This window comes from Petaurus breviceps, unplaced genomic scaffold, assembly GCF_028583685.1.
Source record: "Petaurus breviceps papuanus isolate PSGF00001 unplaced genomic scaffold, PetGlider_PUasm1.0 91041, whole genome shotgun sequence".
NCBI classification, from domain to species: Eukaryota; Metazoa; Chordata; class Mammalia; order Diprotodontia; family Petauridae; genus Petaurus; species Petaurus breviceps.
This window is the reverse complement of record NW_027187400.1, coordinates 12,727,661-12,742,714: the sequence shown is the minus strand read 5'-3', so window position 1 is coordinate 12,742,714 and position 15,054 is coordinate 12,727,661. Positions and strand designations below refer to the sequence as shown.

Genomic DNA, 15,054 nt, shown 5'->3' with positions numbered 1-15,054 from the left:
AAGGATATGGTTGCCTTCTAGAATCTGATTAACTGCACATGCCAGTCTTCCTTCTTTCCTTACCAGGGAATGCAAGTGAATTCATGCAGCTTGATTAAAAAGCAATATATGCATGGATACACTTATACACAGGTATATTAATACCTAAGGCTGTTCTCCCCTTGTTTGGCTCATCAAATACCCTGACCCTAAATTCACTCTCCACAACTGACTTATTTAGCAAAACAGAAAGCTTAGTAAAATGGGGACTGGATCCAAGACCCTGTGAGATACTTAATGATTACTCTGTAAATCCAGAACAAGGGTACAGGGGGTCTTACAGATCTCAGCAGAAGACTCCTCATTTTAATATGACTCCCTATCATGTACATCATCCTGCATATTTATTTCGTTTACCTTAAAATCATTAATGTGTAGGAATTCATCAATAATAGATTTAGACTTTCTCTCCATTTCCTCCTCTGACAATGTAGGCTTTTCAGGAACTGGAGTTGTGGGAACATCTGGTTTAGCTGGTGGTAAGGAAAAAAAGATAGAGACAATTGAGAAAGGGCACCATTGTGCCCTTTCACCCAAGTGGGAATACACAATTGCTTATTAATATTTATGTTTATTAAACCCTCTAAATTCTGGCTGAGTATTAATCCTTGTTAAAGAGCTTCCGGTGACTGCAACAAAGAAAAGCAGCAGTAAGGTGATAACTCTAGCTATTTTATGCCCTGTTTTTACTCTGTTTTTCACTAGTTAATGATCTTGATTGTTGATAAACAAAGGATAGGGGTGGCCAGGTAGCACAGCAAGTAAGAGCACCGGCTCCAGTGTCGGGACGACCTGGGGATCGAATCTGGGCTCAGACACTTAGCACCCACCCAGAAACACCTGGCCGTGTAACCTTGAGCAAGTTATTTAACCCCAATTGCTTAGGGGCAGCCAGGTGGCTCAGCGAGTAAGAGCACTGGCCCCAGTGTCAGGACGACCTGGGATCGAATCCGGGCTCAGATACTTAGCACCACACCCAGAAATAACTGGCTGTGTAACCTTGAGCAAGTTACTTAACCCCAATTGCTTAAAAAAAAAAAACAAGGGATACAGAGATTGCAGACTCCAATAGTAATCTTTAGATGCAAGAGTGGCCATCACACAGCCAAACGCGAGACAGAAAAAGTGCGCAGATGATAAAACCCTGGGGGGAAAAGTTAGTCTTCAAAAGACCAAAGGAAAGGGTAAACCACATTCTTTAGAGATTGGAAGTCTTCTTCCAGATTGTATAGTCTCTCAGAAATCCAGACTACAGAAGGGTTTTTATGGACTATCTTGAGAAACTGCCAATAAGAGACCAATCACGAAGAGGGTGGAGGAACTGTTTAAGGAGCCATGGTTGATGGGACCCATGAATAGCCCTGGATATGAAGCCATGTCCGTGGAGCATAAATCATCCAAGCAGTTAACAATGCAAAGGGAATAGAATACCATTTCAGCACCTATCCCTCTGTGCTCCCTTCACCATGATCTTACACCACAGATAACACAGCACTGAACAAGGACTCGGGCCTTTTCCTGTAACTGCTCAGTGGTTGCGACTCTACCTTCACCTCCCACCTGTGGTGCTGCCAACTCCTGTGGCAAACACTAACGACAATTCCCTCACTATGAGATTTGACAGGATGTAGGACAGAGTCTACAACTTTTACTTCAAATTACATATTTTGATTAAATTTATCAAAATAAAATAATATCATGTAAAATAAAATAACATCACCATGTGACCTAAGATTAGTAAAAGAGTGGTGGGACCAAAGACCATTTCATACAACAAATTCATAAGCTCCTTAAGCACTTTTAAAACTTCTAATAACTTGGTTGCATCTACTTCCAAAATCACCTCTTAAAGGCACTGAAACTCATACATGAACGTTCAAGGTCTGGACCGTGACATTACATAATTGTATGTAATGTATTTTTCTTCCAGACCCCATTCTAGGCAGTTGGGGCTACTGCCATTAAGAAGGCCAATTCTGTCCCATGGTAGAAGCATTGAAGTCCCAGAACCAATGGGGAGCCAGATTCCAATCACCTTTAAATCCCCATGACAGTGTTCCCCCCAGAGCTACAAGTGAAGAGACTGTTTTAGAGCTTGCAGTTCCATCAGTGAAGCAGTGCATGCAGGTGCCCTGTACAGACTTGATGATGGATGGCTTTGTCACCTGGGAGAACTACTGTTCATTCCAATAGACAGTAACCTGAAGAAGTCGTGGAAGACCCCTCCAAGCACATACATGCTTTATACAATACACAACCACAGGATGCCCGGGTAGTGTGGGTGTCTTCAAGGAGGGCATGCTTACACCAAGTAGATGGGCTGTAACACCCACATACGACAAGGTAAGCCAAGGGCAATGGTAGAGGGAGATTACCAGACTGCTGCACTGGATGGCAACATAGCCCCCCGGCTCACTGAAACATGCGGGAAGAAGCAGGGGAATCATGAGTCATATGTCAGACAGTCAGAACAAGCCAATGACATGTTTTTGAAAATGGGGTTTAACTCTGTCAGCGCTGCAGTCCTGCCTGGTATGTATGCATCCTCTGTCTTCAGGTATCCCAAGTCAGTTCTGTCTCTTCCCCCATACCCTGAGGCAATGGCCACAGATCCTGGGACCCAGAGCCCTATCTCTGCCCAATGGCTCACCTGTTTCCCTCGTCTTGCTGCGGTCTGCCTCCGTACTGCTCCTGTCCACGTCCATGCCTCCTGTTAGCTGTTTCACAGTCTCAAGCATCTCCCGTCGCTGTTCTTCTTGGGACTGATTGTCTAACAGATCTTTGCTGCTGCTACCACGCAGGAAGGTGTTTGGACGAGGCGTTGAAGAGGGAAGTGGCTTGTCATTCTTCTCCCTGCCCATGCTTCCTCGACTTCAACACAAAACAACATTTCTTCAAAAGGAAGGTCAAGTCAGACTTTACAAGAGCAAATAATCCCCTAGCTTTTAAGCTGTTTAATAATGCTGATCCTCAAAAACCACGATACGAATTGAATAATAATTTTCAGACACATATTCAAGAGATTTTTCCTCAACAATTTACAAATACATGAAAAAGCAGAATAATCTCTACAGCATTCCAATGTATGAGGTAAGAAAGTACCACAGGGAGTTTTTATTAAAACTATTCTGTTTTCCTAGGTGATAAAGAGATGTTCATCATGATAAAAATAATTTTTTTTTCACTTGTCTCAATTTTTAAAAGGTTCAAATACCTATAAAAAGAATAAGCTGTAGGACGGAAGAGATTTAAGGGCTAGTTCAAAGCTGACTAGTCAGAGAACTAAAGCCTGATGCCCTTCCTAAGGACCTCACTTATGAGGAAGACCGCTAGCAATCAGAGACTAAGCAGTCATAGTAGACAGTGCCCTTCTACTACCTGCTTTACACAGAGAAGACTTTCAGAGGCCCTCACAGAAGTCACACAACTCTTTTTGAACAAGGATTCTTGATTTCCTAATCTGGTTTCCCAGGCTACAGCACATCAGAAGGACCAAGTCAGAATAGAGGAGCAAAGATGCCTGCTTTGGGTGGGCAGCCCAGCAACAGTGAGAAATCACACCCAGCAGGGTGCTAAAGGGGGACTACTCAGAAAGCTTGTGGGAAACAGCCACAGGCCTTGAAAGAGACAGCCCTGGGGCTGAACTAGAACTCCCAAGTCCCCAGGAGACCTGCTATGTGACAGACAGTCAGACAGATGGGACACCACAGCTAATACTGAGTGATGAGGCCAAGTTACCAAGTCTGAATAATGTTTAGGATAATCTCTTTAAAAAGACAGGACCATACAGAGTGCATTTTAGAAAGATTACTACTCCAAATGGTCAGATGTAACCACATTTTGGTGTTTAAAGGGGAGAAGAGAATGCCAGGATCCTAAATTTCACATAATGGGAGAAGAAAAGCTAAAAGAGACTTGAGAAACTGAGATGGGAAATGGAAACCAGATTAAGTGAAACAGAGAAGGGGAGGGGCACAGTTACTCTAACTTGACCCGATGGGACCTAATGAAGCGAGGATGCTCCTCTCTTCCCTGCAGACCCTGCAATGCTGGCACAATCTCTAAGAGAGATTTTCTTTCTGGGCACCTTTGGTTTTCTGGCCCTACCCAGGGCTTCACAGTATAAGGAGCCTCAAGAAGTCGAGGAGGAAGGAAAAGTCCAGGTCACAAACAGGGGCTAAAGACAGTGTACTGTTGCAATGGCTGTCCTCTCCCTGACTTCACAGCTTCAGAACCTTGGTCCCAGGGCCCCATTTGTCACCAGAGCAGGCAGGATAGTTCCTCTTACCTAGTTAAGGCCCTTCGAGAGTCAAACTCCAGAGGGGCAGACGAAGTAGACACAGATGATACTGGAGGCTGCAGAGCAGAAAATCTGTTCAAACTCGTGGCATTTGATCGTAAGGAGTCTAGATATGGTGAAAGATTTAGAAAAGAGAGACATCAAAGGAGTGCACAAAAAGCATGAGCTAACATTTTAAAGATGACTGTGGATGACTGGCTGCCTCCCCCAGGGCTGCTAAGAGGAAGGTTTCTTCACCAAACAATCACTCCTCAAGTAACTCCCTATGAAAGAACGACATGTGAGGTGCTGAGGGAGGTGCAAGGACAGGCAACACATGTTTCCTACTCTTCCTTGTGGAGTCTAGAGTCTTGTTGAAGGGGAAGAAAATTATTGCAAAAACAAATATTCAATAACTATAAAATATGGCATATGTAGGTATACGAATAAAAGCAAAATCAAGTAAAATCCTATTTGTAAAAAAAGCGCTCAGCACAGTGCCTGGCATGTAGAAAGCTCTACATAAATGGTTCTTTTCTTTCCCTTCCCCATAACAATATAGGAGTTTGAAACGACAGTGCAACTGAGAGGGAGGGATCAGTGAGAGCTTCCTGGAGAAGAAGCACTTGAGCTCAGAGTTGAGAAGGATGGATAATATTTGCAAAGGTGGGACAGAGGTAGGGTGTGTGTGTGTCTGTGTGTGTCTGTGTGTGTCTGTGTGTGTCTGTGTATGTCTGTGTGTGTCTGTGTATGTCTGTGTGTGTGTCTATGTGTGTGTGTAAGGAGAAAGAGACAGAGAGGAGAAAGGAGAGAGAGAGAGAAGAGGAGAGAATAGGAGAGGAGAGGAAGGAGAGATTTTCTAGGAAATGGTGAGAATAAAAGTCAAAAAGGGCTTGAGAAGCATTAATACATTCCTGTCCAAAGCGTATCTGAACTTCATTCCCGTAAAAGCACTGAGGGTGAAAGAACATTAACTAGATCCCTGTTCTTCAGGTACTAATGGGGGGCGGGGTGGGGAGGGCATGGTAGCAATGCTTAAGAAGGGTGACAAAGGAACACAGAATGGGAGAAGGGATGCAGTAACTTGTGAGAACTGAAGGGAGGGGGGGAGGCCTCAAGCAGACTGCTGGACTGAAACGGAACGCAGAGTTTGGTGACAGCCTCCGCTCCGAACCCTGACAAAAGCCCAAGAGGAGTTCTTGAGCAGTCTATGAGGCCTTTCTCTGGGGGTGACTGGGAACCCCTCCTAAGTTCCCTACACTTACCCGTGTCACTTGCTTTTGCTCCCCCGCTGCTGCCTTTCCCCCAGCTGCCCAACTGGGCTTTAGGCACAAGTTGAATCTTCTCATCTATTGTGGGCTGGAACATAAGGGAGCTTAGTTGAATATGGGCAGCAACCAACAGAAGCCAAGCCTGTGGTCAAAGTTCTAACACTCAGGATCAAGGTGCAGGGCAGCCTATTTATAACGCCCGCCCCCCGCCCCCCAGCCTTAAATGGAGGCCATATGCACCACAAGGAAGAGCAATACCCAATTCTCCCCCAAATGAATACTTGTTAGCTACTACTCCATAGGATCGTAAGACACAAGACACAGGAAAACAAAACAACACCACGAGTCACCCCGAACACCAGGTTAAGGACACAGTTAAGCAGCATTCTGTGAGGGGAAAGTGAGCATGCGATGAATGAGGACACAGGGAAGGAGTGCGGGCGCCCTGGCGAGGACGGCCTCTAACCACTCTTTGGCTGAGCACACTTTAGCATCCCGTTTTACATAACACAACTAGGAACCATGATAATGATTGTCACTCACATTTTTATCATGGCATCACAGGTTACATGGTCCAAGCCCATCATTTTACAGATGAGGAAACTAAGGCTCACAGAGGGGAAGTGACTTCCTAAGGTCCTACAAGGAGTCAGGGGCAAAGCGTGAACTATGCGGCCTCCTAAGCCACGCCTTCCACCATCCTACACGAGATGCCTCTCTGGCCAGCTGCCCGCCCTCCGGGGACAGCCATGCTCTCCCCTGGGCCATCTGGCCTCCATGCGAGGCCTTAGTAAACACAAGGCTGTCTGTCCATGCCTGCATTTCTCAGAGAGGAGACCATGGAATTGCAGCTGCCAAGCCTCAGCCCCCAGGCCCCCTGACTCCATGCTGGGCTCCCCATCTACAGCTGTCACTAAATACTACTTTTCTGATCTCAATAGTGCAATTCCACTAAAGGAAAAATAATTTAACATGTGGACTCACAAATGCTTGAGCACTGTTCAAGGAAGGTGCTCCTTTGCTCTGCTGTCTCTATCCAGGGATTTTATTTGCCTACGTTATTAGTTTTAAAAGTCAGAAAATGTTTGCAATGCCCACTAAAGTCTTCTTCTAATGCCTCAGCAAGTCATGGAAGTAGCCTGGATTTCTGAAAAGCCAATGCCAAAGGAACCCAAAGTCAGGGCCCTCAGACCACGCGCCAGCAAGGCTCTGTGGGAGCTCCAAGATGGCATCTTGGTTCAGCCTGGAGAAGCTCATTCCTTCTGGGAGGCTCACCATTTGGACAATGACACTTGTTTACTGCCGTTATCTGACGAAGCCGCCTACTCAGACATGTCTTTATCCATGGTATTGGTTAAAACGTTAAATAACAACAGTCAGCTAAGCAAAGCACGCTGAGGGTCATGACGGTTCATAAAGCATTTTCTTCACAACCCTTCTGAGGTAGGTAGTTCCCATGTTACAGATGAAGAAAATGAAGTTCAGAGAGGCTTAAAGCTACATAGCTAGTGAGTAGCCAGGACTCAGGTCCAGAGTTGTTTTTAATTTTTCATGATGCTTCCCATGGGAATGTCAGGCCACTGAGAGGAGTAGTGACTTGTCTGCGGTCACACAGCCGGCAGGTGACAGAGGTGGGGCTCGAGAACTCATGTTGTCCTGGTTTGGGGACTATCTTCTCTACCTATGCTGTGTAAATAAGGTTCCTATAAAACAAGGTGCATTTGGAATGATTCTAAAGCCCTTTTAAGACAGGAGGCTCACCTTGGTGATTTTGAGGAATTTGGAGGGGTCCAGCACACGGCTGTTCTTGGCCCCCTGCACAGTGTTCCACCCTCCTTCATCCACTCTTTGAACACCTACAAAAATAGGCATAATGAGTTCCACACCCCCCTCACAACACTGTGCTGAGCACTCAGGGGGTGCTTTTCAAAAGTCAGTCAACTAACTGGGTGACTTAGAAATTGTGTGTAGGGGCGGCCAGGTAGCGCAGAGAGTAAGAGCACCGACTCCAGTGTCGAGATGACATGTGGATCAAATCCGGGCTCAGACACTTAGCACCCACCCAGAAACACCTGGCCGTGTAACCTTGAGCAAGTTACATAACCCCAATTGTTTAGGGGCGACCAGGTGGCTCAGCGAGTAAGAGCACCGGCTCCAGTGTCGGGATGACCTGGGGATCAAATCCGGGCTCAGATACTTAGCAGCACACCCAGAAACAACTGGCCGTGTAACCTTGAGCAAGTTACTTAACCCCGATTGCTTAAAAAAAAAAAAAAAAAGAAATTGTGTGTAATAAAAACAAAGCAAAGATAGTTATGAAGCACTTTATAAACACGGTGGGGCTGAGCCTCACAACCCTCAGAAGGTTTTAACACTTGAGATAGAGGTGCAGGGGAGCCTATCTCCAGTGGGCTCCCAACACCAGATGGAGACCATCTACAGTCACAATAAATACCAATACCAAATGTCCCCCAAATGAACACCTGTTAACTTCAAGGAAGGTCCTGCAAGGACTAGTCAAGCAGAAATTAAAGCCCACCAATAAAGAGTGAAGTCAGTTACTGAACTCCAAGTCTACGGTTCTCACCACCACATCATTCAGACAGTCTGTACTTGGTGTATTTCCTTCTTAACTATTCTAGATGATTAGATGATATTTATCTACTCAATCATATTCCAAAACCAATCTCCTCAGAGCCTTTGCAGCCAATTCCTACTCCAAACAAAGAACCATTCCAAATCTCCTTCCCACACCTTCCTCCCAGTCAAAATTCCTCTAACACTGGATTCTTTCATTAAAAATTACCTGGTCTTCTCTTTTCTTTGGTCATGAGCTGCTGGACCTTTCTTTGTTCTTCTTGTTCTTCAATTTTGGCCTCTTTGTGAATCTGTTCAATAGTTTTGGGGCCTTGATCCGCCCTTCGGGACACCCAATTGCACTGTGAAAGGAGTAAAGGGGAAGAGAAAAGACTTAAAAAACATCTGGACCAGGAGACCAGGGCCTTTTGGCTCCACCATTACGCTGGGTAGCCGAGGACAACCCTCGGGAGCCTCCTCTCTACAAAATGAGATGAGTAAGGCTGAGCTAGGAAAGACCCACAACAAAATGTGCACAAGGGGAAGTAAGGTGGATCTCTGACTTTTCTGTGGCCTTCTCATTCTCTGTGATTCTTGTCCGTGTCTTTTTGCAAACCCAGCCAACATATCAAAAGTCTTTCCCTGGTTCTTTTAATATCTTGGGGCAATCAAGAAGCCACTTGAGCTATCCATCTGTTACTGTCTTAAACTTCGTACAAGTTATGCCTAAACCTTTGGTGATTAATTATGATCCCTTTTATGCCACTTCTTGTGTATGAGTGCCCCATCATTTGTTACTTGTTAAACTGTGAACTGTGTCCTGTCGGTTCTTTTTAATTTGGATTACTAAGAGATCATGGTTTCCCATGAATCATGAGTAGCCACACAGAGTTCTGAGAACAGTCTTGTTAAAGATATGGACTTTAGGGAGCCTTCAATGGGTAATTTCCCATATACAATCCAGCTCAAATCTCCCTTTTCCCACTCAGCTGTAGGTCCAGCATATTGTCACCTCCAGCACTGATCTCATCTGCATGCAAATTAGATAACATAAAGCATTTATATGCACTAAAGGGCCATGTAAATGCCAGCAATTATTTGGTTACATCCAGTTGCTTTTTACAACTTCAACTCTCACAGAGCTGGAAAGGACCTTAAGAAGTCATCTAAACTTGACTCCCTCACTTTACAGATGAGGAAACTGAGGCCCATGGAGGTTAAGTGATTTGCCCAAGGTCACATTGCCAAAGACACACGGAAAGCATCAGAGATGGGATTTGAACCTAGATCCTTGCAGCTTTCTCAAATACCAATGTGGCATTTCCACTATCATTGTTGATGAGAACAGATCAAGATTAAAAATAAAAACAGATCTGTTTCATTTCAAATCTATTTGTCATTTTCCTTTGATTTTTAGAAATGAATACTATCAGTCTGGTCTGGTTCTTGAATCTTATAGGGCCATTTTCTCCTGAACTGATCTTAGAAGAAACTGAACCAAATCTTCTCCCAAGTCTTAAGTTGTTCCCCCACAGATGACCAATGAACTTGTACTTGATGTTGGCAGTGTGCTGAGCTGCCACATAACTCCACTTGTCAAGGAAATTAAGTATTTGATTAACAAGGCAGTTCTTAAGTTCTTTAAGCTTTCTTGTTTTAGCAACTGTCTATGTTGGTTAAGTTCCTTTTTCCTCCCAATAGTATTTTTTCCCCAATTACATGTAAAGATAGCTTTTAACATCCCTTTTTGTAAAATTTTAAGTTCCAAACTTTTCACCCTCCCTCCCTTCCCTATCTACTCCCCAAGACAACAAGAAATCTGATACAGGTCATACATGTACAATCATGTTAAACATTTCCACATTAGTCGTGTTGTGAAAGAAGAATCAGAACAAAAGGGAAAAACCACGAGAAAGAAAAATTTAAAATAACCAAAAAAAAAGGAGAGAAAATAGTATGCTTTGATCTGATGCAGACTGCATAGTTCTTTCTCTGGATGTGATTAGCATTTCCCATCAGGAGTCTTTTGGAATTGTCTTGGATCACTGTATTGCTGAGAAGAGCTAAGTTAATCATAGCTGATCACTGTGTACAATGTTCTCCTGGTTCTGCTCACTTCACTCATCATCAATTCATGTAATTCTTTCCAGGTTTTTCTGAAATTATCCTGCTCATCATTTTTTACAGAACAACAGCATTCCAATACATTCATATACCACAATACCACCATTCCCCAACTGATGGACATCCCCTTGATTTCCAGTTCTTTGCCACCACAAAAAGAGCTCCTATAAATATTTTTGCACATGTAGGTCCTTGATTAAATTTCTTTTTTTTTTCTTTTTGGAGGGAGGAAGGCAGAGCAATTGGGGTTAAGTGACTTGCCCAAGGTCACACAGCTAGTAAGTGTTAAGTGTCTGAAGCTGGATTTGAACTCAGGTCCTCCTGACTTCAGGGCTGGTGCTCTATTCACTGTGCCACCTAGCTGCCCCCTTGGCTAAATTTCTTAAAAAAACATTGTTGAGAGTCAAATTTTGTCCATTCATTATTTTTTTCAGTCTTTTAAACCCAGTGAGGGTGGATGTCTACAGTAATGATACATAATTTATCACATTTTTATCCTTTCTTCTAATTTGATATTTACTTTTATAGCTGCCCTGCCCAATTAAAGAGTGATAAAGAGATGATGCTAAAATGAATTCTATGCCCAAGGCAAGCTATTAAATGTCTGTTAAAAGACAGCCAAGTTACTTTTTATGTCATCCAGTGTTTTATGATTCTCTCATTGAACAGAACAGTTGTGATGAGTGGGTCTGAGTCTTCTGGATAGTCCATTAGTCTTGGCCTCTTCCATTTATTGATCTTTAACAAATGGTGCAAATAATTTTCTCTCCTATCTCCCATGTTTACATGAATATTTTCATCATCTGCTGAGTATCAAGGTATGTTTATTTGGTTTGGAAGAGCTTAAATTCTTCAAAAAAGTTTTCTCTAAATTCTTCCTCTATGTAGGAGAGCACTCACTGAAGCTGCATTTACCTTCCTGGTGGGTCTATAATGGGAGATGAACAAGCATCCCATGAACTGTTTCTTTAGATGCCGTGAAGTACCTGACAAAACAAATTCCCCTAACATCTTTATTCACCTATTTAAGGGTACAACATTCTCCCATTTGAGTACAACTTCTTTTTATTGATAACATCGATATTTTATTCTTTTAGTGATGAAAAAGTTTTACCAGTAATTTCTTTATGTCTTCTGATTTCAATTATGCAATCACAAGTAGTATTGCTTAAAATGTTTGTACTGTGCAGTAAAAATTTAAATAGATATTACAGAATCTAAGTTCGTTCTGTGAACTTGGTTGGCTGCTTTTTTTCTCTCTCAGGGAAATTTCAGCTTGCTTACCAATCACTCTAAACAAAATTTTACAGTTTTAAGAGCTATCTCCTTCCTTGTCTTTTCCTAGCTCCACTCTTTACTTCTGGTGTCAGACGAAGACTTTTCACGTTGATTATAAGGATGATGACAAGCTGAAGCACTTTCAGAGAGGGCCATCAAGATGGTGAAATGACGCAAGGTTCCATCATAGAAGTACTAGCTCTAAGGATTTGGATGTGTTTATCTTGGAGAGGAGAATAGTTACAGGGGAAATGAAATTGATGTTAACTATGAAGAAGGGATTCTTTTTCAGGTGTGGATAAGACTTGTTTCTGAGAACTTTAACAACTCTGGGATTCACAATATTAACCTGAGGTGAGAGAGAGTGTTTTGGTGAATTTCCTGGAAGAACTGGATTGCTTTAGATAACAAGAGAGAAGATGAAAGAAGATCCTCAAACAGCAGTATGGAACAAGAATGAAAGCCTGAGAGATTTGTGTGTGCGATGGGCAGATCAATCAGTACAGACTTAATAGACATGAATGGGCAGCTGGTAAAGGGATGTAAGTAAGTTCAAAGCAATGGGTCCTTTTGGAAGTGGTCTCTGGTCCCTGGGGAGGAAGTTTTAAGATTCTTTCAATTCTCAGAAACCTCTAAGGCAAGAATACAGCAGATGTCAGGGACACATCATGTGAAGAAGGTGCTGATGGCCTGGACAAAGGACTTTTTTCAGCCTGCTCCCCTTCACGCACACACTGATATCTCAGTCAGTCAACAAAGCATCTTTTAAGCAGCTACTATGGACCAGGCACTGTTCTTAAGTGCTACGGATACAAAGAATGGCAAAAACAGTTTCTGCCCTCAAAGAGTTAACATTCTGTTTTTCTTTTAATGAATTTGATTGATTCTCTTGTTTTCATATCACCTTTATTTTCCCCTGTATTCCTTTCTTTTCCCAGTCCAGAGAGCTATCTCTCATTAAAAAAAAAAGAGGAAAAAACTTCATCAAAACCTATCAACACATCTAAAAAGCATGATGTTCCTCTTCACTAGTCTATGTCCAGGTACCTCCTTTTGCAAAGGAATAAGGGGAGGTGGTAAGAGCTCTTCTTTGAAGCCAAACTTGGTTTTGAAAAGTCTGCAATGTCCCATAAAGTTACACACAGTAGATACGGTGTCTACTGGACTGAACTGAAAGGACCAAGGCTAGGGCTAGAAACAGAGAAAATATTTATTGCAAGAAATAATTCTACATGTTCAGGGAAAATGTGAGGAAAGGAAGATAAGGAGGAGGAAGAAATTCTGGAGTAAGTGGTGCTAGTGGGAAACTCACCAAAGCTGACAATAGGAAAAGGAAAAGGGAAACTTTTTAATGTCAAATACAGTCTTGCTTCTTTGTTCCATAATTTTCAGGATACTTTTATTTTTTAGGTACAAACATCAAATATAATTTAAGAATAATATTTATGTTGTTTCTGAGCAATTACTACATCTATGAGAATATGCCCTGAAAATCAGTCAGAGTAAAGGGTTTGCTTCCCCACTCACCAGCCTTAGGTCGATTACATCCTGAAGCATGAAGCGGATCCTAGATGACGTTTTTCTCTCTTTCACAATCTTCTCCATCTGATTAAAATACTGGTCCATACGAGGCTGTCAGAAATAGAATCATCAGTATCTACAGAGATGCAGAGTGAATCCTATCATAACACTGATGCTGCAGCACTAGGAAACACCAAGCACCACTACACCACAGAGGAGAACACCACATAGAATGCTGCTGACTGCATGGGCATCACCAAACTCTGAGGAACCCCTGATAACAGGTCTGGAGGCAGGTCAAAGGATCATGGCTCCAGAGCTGGAGAGAAGCTCAGATGTCATCTGGTCCAACTTCTCATTTGGCAGGTGAGGAAACCAAGACCCCAAGAAGTAAAGGGACTTGCCTTAGGTCACACATGTGGGATTTGAACCCAGGTTCTCTGACTCCAAGAGCCAGTGCTCTTCCCATTGTGCTACACTATCTCCTACATGCAACAGGATCAATGCTGAGAAATTACATTCTCCAGATCTTATAAACGGAAGGCCATGGAACACTCACACAAATTTAGCTTCCATGGGTCTCCCTGGTGTCCCAAAGACACTGTGACAAAAGCCCTTGCACAAGTGCTCCCAGAGACATGGCTGAGACCCCACAACCACAACCCTGCCCTTCGTGGGCCCCCTCAAGCATGAGTGTACATGCTCACAGGTACTCATGCTTATGACATGAAAGCTTCCACAGTACAGGGAGAGGGAAAACGGAGCCCTCACTTCTGCCATTTCTTGCAGCACACTCAGACCTTACATTCAGACCAGGACCTGACTGGTTGGCACTCCCTCAATTTCCAGGTCTTTGAAAACTTGGGAGATGCCACTTTTGTACCTATAGTCCTTTTTCTCTTTCTTTAATCTCTTTGGGACACAGGTCTCGTAGAAATTTTTCTGTGTCAAAGAATCTGCCCACTTTAGTGACCTTTTAGTGGCAGGTCCAAATTGCTTTCTAAAACTGAGAGAATAATTGATATAGTAAAAACAACACTATAAACATGAACAACACTTTAAAGTTTTTAAGAGTTCTGATTGATGCAATGACAGCCAGGACTGCGGAGGACCCACGATCAAGCCCACTGCCCATCTCTGGACGCAGTGGGGAGGGATAATTCAAGACACAGAACAAGACACACTTTTTTTGATGTGGACAATATACACATCTGTTTCGCTTGACTATGCATATCTGTTATGAGAGTTTTGTTTTTCTTTTTTCCTTTTCTTCAGGGTTGGGTATAGGTGGGAAAGGAGAGAAAATAAATGCTTTTTTAATTAAGAAAGAAAATTTACTTAAAACAAAAAAGGAAAAATGGGCATAAAGAATCAAGCACACTGTGGAAGGACTCCCTGGGACAGAAATCCTGGGTTCTCCTGTTAGGTGCCAGCTCTTCCTTTACCTTTGCTTTCTCAAAGTCTAGGTCCTTGCCAATCGTGGTGAGCAGGCGGCACAGACACTCGAGGGACTCCTCGTCATGGTTTTTGAGCAGTTTCACTACACAGTCGTGCATGATGGCCTCCGTAAGCATTTTGAGTTTAAAGAGCTCTCCGATGAATTTGATGTTGCCAATGGATCTTCGCCGGGCTTTGTCCTTGGCTTCCTCTAGTTCATCATGAAGTCTTGTCTTCTCCTCTGGCTACAGTAGGATGGCAAGACAGGGAAGCTACAGTGAATCATTAGAACCTAACCTTGGGGAGGGTAAGAGCCTTGGTACCGCAAAGCTTCAGGACTCTTTCTTGAAATGAGCAAACAAGGCCCCTGATGGATGGGTTACTCATCTTAAAAACTAGAATGGACTCGAAAGATCATTTGGTTCATTCTCTTACTCCAATCAAGAGCTTCCTTCCTAATATGTTTGATGAACACCTGCCCTCCAAGTAAGGAGGAAGCAAACCCTGCATATGAGGGAGTCCAATCCA

The 15,054-nt window shown here is 43.2% G+C and overlaps 2 protein-coding genes across 7 annotated transcripts in view; both read right to left on the bottom strand.

The window, feature by feature from the left end:
* Positions 1-15,054, bottom strand: part of HP1BP3 (heterochromatin protein 1 binding protein 3) — a 483,172-nt gene that overhangs the window by 69,450 nt on the left and 398,668 nt on the right. The window lies entirely within an intron of this gene.
* The window catches only part of EIF4G3 (eukaryotic translation initiation factor 4 gamma 3), a 411,795-nt gene that overhangs the window by 27,804 nt on the left and 368,937 nt on the right, over positions 1-15,054 (bottom strand). For all 6 annotated transcript variants that reach the window (XM_069079469.1, XM_069079465.1, XM_069079464.1 and 3 more), the window contains 8 exons: positions 14,535-14,771; positions 13,096-13,200; positions 8,396-8,528; positions 7,351-7,445; positions 5,584-5,677; positions 4,328-4,445; positions 2,690-2,910; positions 397-512 (listed from right to left, as the gene is read on the bottom strand). In XM_069079469.1, the coding sequence (XP_068935570.1) occupies positions 397-512; positions 2,690-2,910; positions 4,328-4,445; positions 5,584-5,677; positions 7,351-7,445; positions 8,396-8,528; positions 13,096-13,200; positions 14,535-14,771 (1,119 nt within the window). The remainder of the gene's footprint in view (positions 1-396; positions 513-2,689; positions 2,911-4,327; positions 4,446-5,583; positions 5,678-7,350; positions 7,446-8,395; positions 8,529-13,095; positions 13,201-14,534; positions 14,772-15,054) is intronic.